The following is a 13,377-nucleotide window of genomic DNA, read 5'->3' as shown; positions in this document are numbered from 1 at the left end:
CACAGCCAGTCACTCTGCTAAATATTTGAGGAGGATTACCTAATTAAACGCTCAAAAACAACCCTATGCAGTAGGTACTATTATTGCTTCCAGACTTCCTTGCACCAAAGTTGGGGCACAGAACAGCTGCTCCAGACCCTTGGAGCGTCGGGCTACCCTCATCCATAGCACACGTAGGTCAAGAACATTTAGGTCCAGGACATTTGCACTGAGAAGCTAAAAACCCTCTCTAAGTTTACCTATTTATTTTCCAAGGACGATTCTACAAATTGAGTGGCATTAATTGTTCAATCTCCGTAAGACTGAGAGGAAATTAAGAGTTCAGAAGGAAAAAGAATTTCCTCTTCTTGAAATATCTTCTTCTTCTTTTTCTTCTTTTTTTCTTCTTTTTTTTTGTGGTGGTGGAGACAGGAAGGGTGGGTGGTATTATATTAAAACTGCAATGGCCCACAGATGCTTTAAGAGTACATGTAGGTAACTACAGTTGGATTTCTGGTAAAGTAAACTACCCCTGGAAGTGATCTAGTTTACAAACACACCCTCTGATGGGAAGATGAGAAGCAGAAGGCTTCAGACATTAAAGAAGATGTTTGGAATCATCCAGAGAGGCAAGGCCAGCAGTGACTCTCAGGGCTCCTGCTTATTTACCGAGTGCCTTCCACTTCTCCACCCTGCCTTGAAACAGAAGACCAGATGGAGCAAACCAGACTGCAGGAACATGGCTTTCTAAGAACAATAAACCATCCAGGCTTTATTTAGTGGTCTTCCTTCTAGGCGACATGCCCCCAGGTTTGACGTATCCCGTGGAGCCCTTATGAAGATGCTGCCTGGCACTGCCTCTCTACCCCACATGCTGCCTGCCCTGGCTCACGTCTTCCTGCATCACTTGGAAGGCACAGGTTTCCTTAAACGTATCCATCCTGGCAGCAAAGCGCGTAAAAATAAAATGGCCCTTTCCTACGCACATCGGAAATTACATGCGTGGAAACCACCAGGCGGACATGAAATAGACAAATTGTCCATCCAGAATTTGGCAGCTTTGCTGGAAGTTCAACATCATCGTTAACAACATCCCCACATTATTTACAAGACAAGGGATTACACACTAGGCCGATGGCTCTTCTGTGGGCGGAAGAGACTGGGCATTCTCCAAGGTTGCTACCAAGAATGATGGGAGGGTCTTTTCCTGCCCCTTTGAAACAGATTAAAAGGCAAGGACTGGCAGGGAATTATTGGTAGAGATCCCAAATAATCCCAACGGGGTCATTAGCTTATTAGCTTTAAAAAATAAGCAGTCAGAATGTCCTTTCCAAATGGCTTAGAAGAATGCAGGCTGAGGAGAAGGGAGCTCCCAGATCCATTAACTAGCGATTCCTTTGGAAAACCAAGACTATTTTTCATGTTGAGTCCCTTTGAGTGGACATCTGTGGTTTGTGCTGGCCCAGAATCCTTCCAGCCCTCCCTCAGGTATCATCACTTGGATCGTCCTGTGGAGACCACTCATCTCCCAGGGCCTGCAGTTCAGAGGGTGAGGGCCTCACTATGATCCCTCCCAGGGCTTTGGGGTAGGCCTCAGGTTCCACTCTGGCCAGTTTGATATTCCACCCCCCAACGCCAGTTATTAGTTTTAGAATGGGCATGGGATCCAAATGGATCATGAGATTCAGGAATATGGGTGGAATTATTGGGAAAGAGAAGTTGAGCTGGTCGGCTATACCAGAGCTCTGGAGGGGGTGGAGGGGCAAGTGCACGGGTAAAAAAAACTCACACGAGAATAAAACCAGTGAAGTGCAAAGCCAAGTGAATAGATCCAGAGAGAATGAATGAAAGACAAGATTCCGATGACTATGTTTGAGCACCCATATCCAGCCATTCCTGATGTCCATCAACTCAGTCTGCCTTAAGCCACCTTGAATAGGGTTTCTGTCACTTGCAAGCAAAAGGGCCTAGAGTAATATACCCCTCTTCATCCTCCAAAATCCAGTTTAACTTCTGCCTCCTCTGCCTGGCCTTTCCTGATGATCTTATATTGAGAGGTAGCTATTTGCACTCTCCTGTGCTACTTGTCCTTATGGCTGCTTCTCTGATTGCACTTTTCATTCTGTATTGTTACTTTCAGATATAGGATGGAGTCAATGTCATATTAACCCTTTGCACTCGCTTGCTTTTTTCTCGATTCCTTTATTCTAATGCTAACCGTGTCGAGTCACACTCGACATCCGAGTGCAAAAGGTTAAACATTAAATTTCCAACACTTATCCAATACCTCTGACAGAGTAGACACTCAATATACGTGTGTTGAATTGAATTTGATTCTAACTACTCTTTCACTGCACCCTGCAATGATTTCCCATTGCACTTAGAATGAAACTGAAACTCTACCATGGGCATCAGGGCCGCACATGACCTGCCTGCCCTTCCCATCTTGGCTTCTTCCTCGGTGGCTTTGTGCTTTCCCTTGAGTACACCAAGCCTGTCCCCATCTCAGAGTGTTTGCCTTTGCTGTTCCTCCTTCCAGGAAAGCTTTTCTTCCAGATACTACAGCCAACCCTACGACATCACTCGGGACTCGCTCAATTGTCTCCTTACCAGAGAGTCTTTCTCTGACCACTTTATCCTAAGTAGCACCTCCATTACTGTAACCATAATCCTATTTTTTCCTCCTCATGACACCTGTCATTGCATGACTGTACAGTGCATATTTCTTTTTTATTTATCACTGTCTTCTCCTCTTAGGGTATTTTTTTCTGTTTTGCTCACAACTATATTCCTAGCACCTAGAAATTTTTGTGGTCTCAAAATACTGGCTGCTACACATTTTTGAAATAACCTTAAATTTAAATGAAAGAAAAAAGCAAATCCCAAAATTGAAACCAATATATGCACGTGGACCTGTATATTCAACTGTGACATATTACCCTAAAAAGAGAATCAATTCTTATAACCTTTAAACATAGTACTTTTTTTTTAAAACCTGCGGTGAAATAATAATCTAATGATAAAAATAATTACAGCAAAAATATTGACAGTAACCTGGAGGTTTCTTATTGTGGTGGTACTGATGTAGTAATTGTGAAACCATTTTGCATACGTTGTAGGATTGAGCAAAAGAATAAATACACTGATGCTGTTGGGAACCCTGGTCTTCGAAGTGAAAAAAGGGGCATACAAATACAGGATGCGGGGAGGGAAGAAGCTTGTGACGTTGAATTAGAATGATGGGATGACTTTATACCATTTTGTTTCCTGTCTCTGTCCATAGACCAAGTCTAAAAGAAATTGCATCCCAGTAGTAATGAGCACACTTAGTACTTGGGTCTTGGTTTCTAAATACCATTCCCTATTAAAAGGAAGCAAGATTCCTTGAAGAAATGACTGGTTTCAGGATTTGGGCAGGGAAAGCACAAGATAATCCCAGGAATATATTTGTGCCAAAAGCACAGACGTGCTCAAAGACTAATGGAGATCTGCCAAAAGGACATAGGAACCAGACAGAGGGGCTTCCATTGATCAAATGTGGGACAATGTGAGTATCAAAAGCAATAATGATTGCAAGAAATTTTAAAACATCAAACAGAAATTACAACTTATGAGCCCACAGTGATATTTTAAAATGTAAAATATTGAGAAGAATAGGAGTGAAAGATCTCTTTAGAAGACTGACAGATGCTATCCGCGAATATATTCCAGTCCTCTTGGAAGACCACAAGAAAACATGACTTCAACTCACCTCTCCAGTGGCATAAAAGTCATTCTCTTGGTATTCAGGAAACAACTGGAAGAACTGGACTAGTGCGCTGCAAAAAGAACAGCAAGAAAAATCACATGGAGTCGGAAAGGCTTCATGCTACCCAGTCCAAGCCTTGCGCAATAGGTTTCACATTTGAGTTGGGTACCATTATGGTGTAAGCTCCTGCAGGCATCGTTGTCAATGTCTCATGTGCATAACACTCCATACTTGATGGTTAGAAAATACTTGTGGTCTTACTTTGTGATACTGAGAGGTTGAGACAAGTGGACATCAACACCCTGGGCACCTTTGCAAATCTCTGGGTTACCAACTTGGATCGTTTACCTTGAGCCAAGCGATCCAGGCTTTCACCTTTTACTCAGCAATTCTTGGAGGCAGTTCTGCAAACCCTGTGACCTCATTAACCCGGGTTTGTGGTAAGGTAATGGGAACCTTCAGTGCTTGCCTCCCTCTCCCTGTGGGCAACACTGAACATTTCTAATGGGGCTCCCAGAATGTCAGTGTTTTTAATAACCAAAACACAGAAAAGATGTGAAATGACTGTACTCTAAAGGAAGTCACTGAAAGGCCACAGGTATGGAAGGAAATGTACAATGGCCTCTAGGCTCCAAAAAAAAAATCATATTTACTAAAGAATGCCAAAGCCACTTGGGTGAGTTATGCTGAAACAGACTTAAACAGACTCAAGGCAACAAAACCGTGTGAAACTCAGACGCTCTATGACTGTTTTCGCCCAGCTTGCAATGCCTGAGGAGCCAGGAAGGGATTTTGTTCCAGCTTCCTGCTGAGGGACTTAGAGCCATGAACCACCCAGGAAAGATGAAAGGCAGGGCGCATTGCAAAATCAGGAGGAGGAGGAAGTTCCAGGGTTACAGAGAGGCACAACTGGGTCATTACAACCCCCATGATCCTGGCTATACTTACTTTCCAAAGGCTCCATAAAAATCCACCATTACACACTACCGTGGAGTTTCAGCGTATTTCTCTATTTATTATTTATAGAAACTAAGATCTTTGTAGCAACTAAATCTTGGAAGCTGCTTTATACAGCTTCCATGTTAGTGCTGACAATAAGCTGGCTTTGGAGCACAGATAAAAATAGGAGTTGATCCTCCTCCCTTCCCTCTCTAACCTTTAGGCTAAAAGCGACTTCCCTTTCGCTCTTCCTGCTAATTGGGAAAAGGCAATAGAAAATTTAATTTAGTAAATTTCAATTTAGCCATATGCCTTAGGTTAAAGCTTATTTGCTTGGAGAATTTGTTGTTGAGTTGTGAGGGTTGCCAGATTTAGTAAATAAAAATACAAGATGCCCAATTCAATTAGAATTTTAGATAAGCAACAAATAATGTTTTAGCGTAAGCGTGTCCCAAATATTGCATGGGACATACTTAGATTAAAAAAGTATTCGTTGTTTATCTGAAATTCAAATTTAACTGGGCATTCTGCCCTTTATCTGGCAATCTTAGTTGCTTCTAGCTCGAAGGAGGCCAGGATTATCTAGCTGAAGTATGCAAAGCAAGGGCCTGCTTGAGGAAGTTATCATAGAGTTTTAACTTCACAGTAAGATCAGAACAATAACAAAAAGGCTAATAATAGCAAGCCCTTGGTAGGTCTTTCTTAAATGGGAATGACAAATAAAAAAGGTAAATTTAATGAGTTAGATTTACTAGTACATATGGCACTTGCTCATTTAACTGTGTTTTACTCAAGGATTCTTCTTGTTACATGATAGGTTTGCCTTAAAATATAATGTAGAATTATGGCCACATAAAAATTCAAAATTTTAGAAGCAGAATTGCTAGAATATATAATACATAATGTATGTGTGTGTGTTTGTGTGTGTGTGCACGCATGCACTAACTCCATGCATGTGTTTAGGCACCAGGAAGCATGTTGCTTCCGGGCAATTCTATTTGGCAACCTTGCTGGCTTTGAGCCAAGACCTTCTCAAATAATTAGAATTTAATTCAAAAGCTACCTGGTGGCGGGAAGGTGCATTGAAAGACAACAGGAAGACACAGAGCTTGTAAGAGAGAATGACCAGCAGGAAATACTCCTCAGACCCAAAAAGGGAAGACGAGTTCAGGTCCGAGAAGGTGTGTGAAAATGACAATGCTCGGGAGACCGAAGACAGCACTGGGATTGGTCAGGTCTGACAGTGGCAGCGGCACAATAAACACAAGACATTCGGGAGGATTGAGGTTAAAATAATCTAAGAAAAGGCTCCATAATAACACAAGCCAAGCAAGGAGCATCTTTAGTCTCCGATGCTTTCACAAAACAAGCTGAGCAAGAGGAACCTTAGTGGTTTTGTGCTGTTGCCACAGATGGGGTCCACCCTCTGCGTTTATTCATTCCATCTCTGGAGTGGCTGGGCCATGATCTTCTCCAACCTGTGAGGATCGGGCCACGTTCTCACTGAACACATGACTATCTCATAGTCACGTGGCTGTGAGACTTTGTGCAGCAATAGACGTCATTTCCCATGCACTCCAGCCTGTGGAATAGAATGGTGCTGCCATTTCCATTTGGCTGTGGGAAAGTAGCATGGGGCGATCGCGAGAGCAGGGGCTGTGGGCTTGCTGACTCTGAGGCCCCAGCAGCAGGGACGGGGTCCAGCACAGAGCAGGCAATCGATCAATAGTGGTGGAAGGAACGGGCACCAGTGGGTATCCTCCAAGACAAAGGTAGTAAAGTTATGATTCTTTGGCACATTTGTTTTATTTTCTAAACCAGCGAGGCACTGTGGCTCAATAGCACAATTCAAGCTGGAAGAACAGAAACAAAGGAGACAAACATTTAAACATCTGGTCATAAAAACGTTTCATTTCCAAACACACAGAAAAGCAGCCTCAATGTGAATGTCAGATACCCCTTGAGGAGTCTTCTCCTTACAGCCAGGCACTAGTAATAGTCCAAAGAAATGGGATTTTCAGAAGAAATGTGGTTTTCAAAGGGAGAAGGAGAAAGGTTTAATTTTTAAACCTGCAGTAGCCCACTTACAGGTTTCAAAGCGACCTTTTTATTCCGACCGCCCATCTGGGGAGCAGAAGAGAAGAAACAAATAGTGTAAACTAGGAAGGGAACAGCTGAAGTCAGTTTTCTGCACGACCCTTGATTAGCTATTTTCCAGTTCTAAGAGCCTAAAGCGAAAGAACTCAAACAGCTATAAACAATGCATGCTTTGAAATAGGTTCCCTTTACATGTCATGCAAGAGGAGATGTACCACATGTCCGCAGTAAATATCCACAAGGAGGGTCAGCTGGAAGCTGGGACCACCCTGGGGGGAGGGGGAAGGAGAGACCGAAAAGGAATGGCAGGGTTGCAACCCCCTTGGCTTAGAGGGGATTGATGTGTTTCTTTAATACAGAACCTCCGCCCTCGGGGTGTTTGCTAGTTAAACAACTAAGCTGGTTTGGATTTAAACCAAAAGAGAGCCCACAGTCAGCACTAAATGAGAACGACATGGAGCCTGAGCACACTTGGAAGGACAGCCATCGAGATTATGTCTGTGCAGGGGGGTGGGGGAATGAACCAGACCAAGGGGCGGGGGCAGGGACCTCTGCCAGGATCTGCCCCACCTGCTCCCAGGACCCACTGTACCTGGAAACATAAGGGTGGGGTCCTATGCATTCCCCCTGGAAACTGGATGGAAGTGTTCAAATAATGGGACACGTGGCAAATGAAGTGTAGGAGACAACAGCCATATTCTTTTCTGGGTCAGACAGCAGAGGAGAGAGTGATGTCTCCGGAAGAAAGGCAGGGAGTTCCTGTCCGCTCACCCCCACCCCCACCCCCACCCCACCACCTGCCTGGGGACAAAGAATAGAATGGAAAGCTTTTGTCAGAGATGAAAAACCTCTGACTCTATTGGATTCACTTTCGCTTTCGGACCTGGCTGTGGTTCCCTCACCAAGTAATTAGCAGAGTGAGTCTTTGGGGGAGATTGGGGGTAGAGGAGCTGGTTAACTCTTTCTGGCCACTGGGGTTCTTGGAGTGAATTATTACAGAGTGGTGGCCTAGTGATTGGAAAGAACTCAAGACTTGGTCTCTAGTAATAAGTTACAGGCTGGAAAAATGTGCACACATATGAAAGGTCACTTACTTTTAAAATATATGTATACTAAAAATAGCTATGGTCATGTAGAGAAAAGAAAGGGAGAAATGATATGTATACTGTTTGATCAAGCTTGCAACTTTCCATTTTCCTTCCATTTTTTTTTTTAGTAAAGTAGTAATTTTGTAAGATGAAGGGGAAGGGAAGAGACTAGCTAAGGAGCTGAGCTGTTAGCCTGAAGAGTCATGAGAAGATGCAAGAGAATGAAAAACTGCCCTGAAGGCCACACAAGGGGGAACCCTGGGAGAAAAACAGACATCTGAGATGCTGCTTCCTGGAAATGCCAAGTTCATGTTGCACAGCAAACAGAAACCTCTCAGGCACCTGGTCAAAAGGTCTGAAGATCACATTTGGGTGAATAATCTGCTCTGCTTCCGTTGTTTCTTAAAGGATACATTCTACCAAGTCATAATTATGTCTTAAGCTTTCCCCCCTCCTTGTTACTTTCTCTGCTGGCCACTTTTACAATTATCAGTGATAACGTAACAAAGTGGAAAGTAGACCGTGTGTGTCTTAAAAAATGTCATCGGGAATTATACTAGTACGAGGAGGGCCAATCAGTAATATTTCTACGACCACAAGCACTTTCCTACTGAAAGAGAAACGTGTTGAGTCTGAAGAGAGAGCCAGGGCCTCTTACCTGAATAAGTCTCGAGCCACATCATCCTCGTTGACTGCATATCCCTGGGAGTCATCGGTAAAGCTGAAACCTGTGCCCACCTGAAGGGGAAATAATGAGCAGGTATAACCTCAGAGAAACATGTCCTTTGGAGCCCTGCAGAGAGTCAGCACACTGGAAGGAAACAGACCTGTTCCAAGAGCCAAGCCTCTGACCTCGGCTTTGTGCCATGGGCCATGTGCACTTAGTCATCCTCACAGGAGGATGCGACATTCCACCTACTTGTCTTCCCCCCTCCAAGCCGAATACAAAGCATCAGCACAAAACTCTGCCCTCGGTCAGTGGCCGAGCTGTCCTGATTCGCAGTGGGGACCCTGCCAGATGTTGATTTAAGGACGAGGAATTCACCTTTTCTTGGCCCCTGCTACAGCATCAAAGACCCAAAGCTGTCTCCTCTCTGAAACCTGGAGGGTGCATTGCTGTCCTGCTAAGAAGGAACTCTCTAGGCTGGATGTACCAGATCGTGTGAAAAATATGGCCACTAATCCCTTTCACCTTCAGTAGACAAGAGGTTTTAAAACAATTAACATTTAGTTTTAAACTCATGTTTCCTTCTACCTAGAAGTTCATAGATAACTGAGTTGTAACTAAAAGAAGCTACTATTTATTCTGCATAAATAATTTGTCCAAGGAAGACACCACCCACAGGATATAAATATTTTCACCCCGAAACACCCAAGGGAACGGGACATTTAATTCAATGTTTATTTAAATATTAGTGGCCCAGTGCACAAAATTCATGCACATTAAAAGGGAATTAATTAGAGGAAATATTTTAATATTGCTATTTGCCCTTTATAATAGAGTGTCAGAGATGGAAAAAATATTAGTAAAATGTATATGAAAATCTCCCTCCTGTCAGAGTCTGGGGCGCACCCCGCCCACCCGCATGCACCTTGAAATTGCACGAGACCCAGACCCAGCCAGCCCCACCCCCATCAAGCCCCTCAGGGCAGGGGGCACAGCCTCAGGTCCCCTGTCAAGCCCTGCAGGGGGCGGGGCGCAGGCTCAGGTCCCCCATCAAGCCCTGCATGGCGGGGGGTGTGGCCTCAGGTCCCCCAGCCCCAGCGCTGGGGCCGGGGCTCCCCTGGCCCTGGCACAAGGGCACAAAGGTGCGAGGGCATGACGACTATTTGCATATTTCTTTATTATCTGGGATGCAATTACTGACCAGGAAAGAGAATGGTTGATGGGGAAGAGCAGAGACAAGAATACTAGGACTTTTTTTCCTCCCTATTTACTTGTTTTCTTTTTGAACCATCTGGGAAGTGAGAGGGGTTAGAGAAATGAGGGGCACACATCTGCAGAAGCTGGTCCTACATTCATGCTCCTACTCTGCAGCTTATTGGACTTGGTTTCAGAAGAACTTCCCAAGGAGAAGTGCGCTTTCTGTGCCGAGAAGAGGCATTCTGCCCACTGTGACAGTGAAGGAGACCAGTTTTCAAAGTACTCTCCCTCTTTTTATATCTAGAATTCTATTGGAAAGGTTAGGAGTCCTGCCACCATATAATAACCATGATATCGGGACGTCACATCATCAGTGGAAAGAAACGAAGCCCTCATCCTGGATGATGTCATTCAATGAACAGGGCATTTCATAAGATTGAAAACGAGGGATGGAGAGAAAGCACCAAGCAAAATCCCCAAACTTGGATGTAATAATCCATGAGAAAAACTACATCTAAAAAAAGAAGTTTTAATAGATTAAATTTTACTTTAAAAAGAACAAAACTAAATCTCTACTTCCCTTTCCCCCTATTTCTTAAATGTACTGAATCAAAAGGAGAAAGACGAGAGGCCCACATTGCCCTGTTACTGGGCCGCCTGTACTCACTGGATTATCGATGTACAGCATGGACAGGGTGTTGGTCCAAGGAAAGTCTCGGGCGCGCACTGGGGAAACAGAGAAGAGGTTAGCGAATGGGTCGTGAACCGAACATCCTACCAAAGGCCCAGATCTGGTCCAGAGCCCAGCATGCCTACCTGTCCCCACCATGTCAACATGGTGTCCCTCCCTGCTTTGTCTTCTCACAGTGGGAACGGACACCAGCCCCTTCTCCTCTCTTCTCCCTTACTTTCCCCCGACCCAGAGGGTCTCTACATCTAAGATGCAATTTGGGAACAAAACTCTGTGCAACTGCCCAGCTGGTGTGACTCAGGAGTTGAGCATCAACCTACGAACCAGGAGGTCACAGTTCGATTCCCAGTCAGGGCACATGATTGGGTTGTGGGCTCAATCCCCAATAGGGGATATGGGGGAGGCAGCTGATCAATGATTCTCTCTCATCATTGATGTTTCTCTCTCTCCCTCTCCCTTCCTCTCTGAAACATATATATATATATATATATATATATATATATATATATATATATATATATATATATTTTTTTTTTTAAATAAAACAAACCCCCTGTGCTACTTGGTTCATGTAGAACTCCCATCAACCAACTATGCGGCGGTACACCCGTCTCTCCAATCCAAGGGATCGTCCTCATGTTCCGTCCTCCCAATCCTCTTCCTCCCACCTAACGCCTAAGAGAGCAACCTCAACAGAGTTGGCACACACTTTTCTGCTGAGTCACAAGCTGGGTCACCCTCCAGATTCTAACCCAGGGAAAGTAAACACCCCCCCCCTCCCACACCCCAGCCCCCAAAATAGATGGAGGATAACCTGGGTTACAGCCAAAGTGGCTCCTCCTCCACTCCTTCCTTCATTCCAGTCCCCACCCACAGTATCCTGCTTCCAAGATATCCGATCACTTATGTGACTGAAGGGGACAGTGTTCAGTTCCTATGAATAATTAGGGATATAATTCCACCCATTAGGACCATGCAGAAGAGCTTGCCCAAGTGGTAATAAATACCACCTGTTTGCATAGGCCCAGATTGCTTGAGTTAGCAGCAGACTGCAAGAAAATAGCTTAGAACCTTTCACCCAAATTTCAAGGGAGAAAGCAGCCCAGCCGGGAGGCTCACCCCGCTGGCCCCTCCTTCTTGGGCAGACACTGTTTTTATAATCTGGAACTGTTAAGCTCTTCCTAGGGGTTCAATGCACACTCTAAATTACTTCTGGAGCAGATATAAGGTTCAGATGAAGAATTCTCCATAGGAAAATAGGGTCCAAGCAATACTTACGGGTCAGGTTTTTTGTGACAACATAAGGTCCATGTTCCACAAACAGTCCAAACATGGACGAGCCTCCCGGCCCGCCCTGCAGCCAGAGAACCACTGGAGCGGTCTCTGGATCTACCTGGAGGGACAGAGAGGCCAGTGACCACACAGAGCGCTGAGGCGGTGCAATACGCACAAGTGAATTCAGGCAAACCTTCTGTCTTCCCAGCCTGGATTACACCTCATGAAGACCTCCCAGACCCCAGGGACCCTCTCCACCACAAGCAAAGTACTCCCCCTCCTTTGTAGTTTTGAACTAGTATTTGCCTCATATCCTGGGGTCTATCTTATGCCATTGTCTGAATTCTCACCAATAGTCATAGTCGGAAAACCCGTTGAATGCAGAAGCTGTGCCTTTGTATGTCCCTAGGTACCCAGCACACTGCCTGGGACATGGTTACAGCTTTTCAGCTGTTTAAACTTTCCAGAGACTCTCCCATTTGACCAACGTATTCCCAAAGAGGCACAAAGAATCCATCGTTCTCAGTGACAGTTTGCCCCCTTCACTGGCCTTTCTGATTTTATTCATTCAGAAGGTGTCCCCAGGGACAACAGCAACTCCATTCAACACAAGGAAACTGAGAAGCATTCAGCCCATGCAAACAGTAACAAAACCCTGAACATCAGACGGGTTTATGTAGGAGAGGCTGGAGACAGGAAATAAGAAAAGGTCCCTGGCGGGGTTGGGATGCTGCAGTAGTGTCAATGTCATCACTCTCAGTGACAGAGGAGGCGTTAGTTCTTTCATTCAGCCCACACCTGCGCTCCGGAGCCCCTCCTGTGGGTCGGGCAGCATGCAAGAAGGTACACAGCAGAGGGTGAGCAAAGAAGAAAACTCCTTGTCCTCTTCGAGGGAATATAGACAATGTGTAAGTCAATACAGAAATGTGGTGATTAAGGAGAATGAAAAGGAAGTAAGGGTGATGTTAAGAGAGTGATGGCTCTCCTCTCTAGCATCAAGGAATTAAATGGATACTGTTTATAAAGCCCTTGGAACCACACCTAACGCGTGATAAAAGCACAATCAGTATAAACGGTGGTTATCACTAAGGAAATAGGTAAAAATGGTAGGAGCCCAGAGTCCGATGGGCAGGCTATAGTTCCAAGAGTCAGCACAGTATAATGGATAAGTCTGTGAGTTCTTGCCCTAAACTGGATTCAAATCTGGACTTTGCTATCCACAAGCTGCGTGACTTCAGGCAGGTTACCTAAGCTCTCTGGACCTCAGTTTCCCCACCTGTAAAATGGGGATCAATCATAGTACCTATGCCATTTAGTTATTGGGAGGACTAAATACATTTATTTTCAGGAAGCCCAGTGGGGGGCATATAGCATGGGTTCTGCAAATGTTAGCTATTGTTATAATAGATAAATACGAGGAAGTTATAGATGCTTTTAAGGTAAACCATCTCTACAGGAGAGAGTAGAAGGGGGTGATTTGGCCGACATCCTCCTTGTTCCTTTGGCCGACATCTTCTCTAATACTTAGTCCTCTTGCCTCAAGTGTCGTGAATGTACATAAAAAATTCAAGAGAACGAAGGACTTATCGTATATACATTGAAGTAAGAAAAATTAAAATCAAAGACAGCCTTTCAAAGCTGCTGCAGGGAAGCAAAGTGAGCCCTGGAATTGAGAGCCAGACAGGTTCTGGTCACC

At 44.6% G+C, this 13,377-nt stretch overlaps 1 protein-coding gene across 2 annotated transcripts in view; it reads right to left on the bottom strand.

The window, feature by feature from the left end:
- CPVL (carboxypeptidase vitellogenic like) overlaps positions 1-13,377 on the bottom strand; it is a 102,178-nt gene that overhangs the window by 51,398 nt on the left and 37,403 nt on the right. For both annotated transcript variants that reach the window (XM_079785675.1, XM_079785676.1), the window contains exons 4-7: positions 11,685-11,799; positions 10,383-10,441; positions 8,510-8,589; positions 3,731-3,797 (exon numbers count right to left, since the gene is read on the bottom strand). In XM_079785675.1, the coding sequence (XP_079641801.1) occupies positions 3,731-3,797; positions 8,510-8,589; positions 10,383-10,441; positions 11,685-11,799 (321 nt within the window). The remainder of the gene's footprint in view (positions 1-3,730; positions 3,798-8,509; positions 8,590-10,382; positions 10,442-11,684; positions 11,800-13,377) is intronic.

The sequence above is a fragment of the Cnephaeus nilssonii genome (genome assembly GCF_951640355.1).
Source record: "Cnephaeus nilssonii genome assembly, chromosome: 12".
Lineage (NCBI taxonomy): Eukaryota > Metazoa > Chordata > Mammalia > Chiroptera > Vespertilionidae > Cnephaeus > Cnephaeus nilssonii.
Note: the sequence above shows the minus strand (reverse complement) of the source record. Positions and strands in the feature narration are given on the sequence as shown.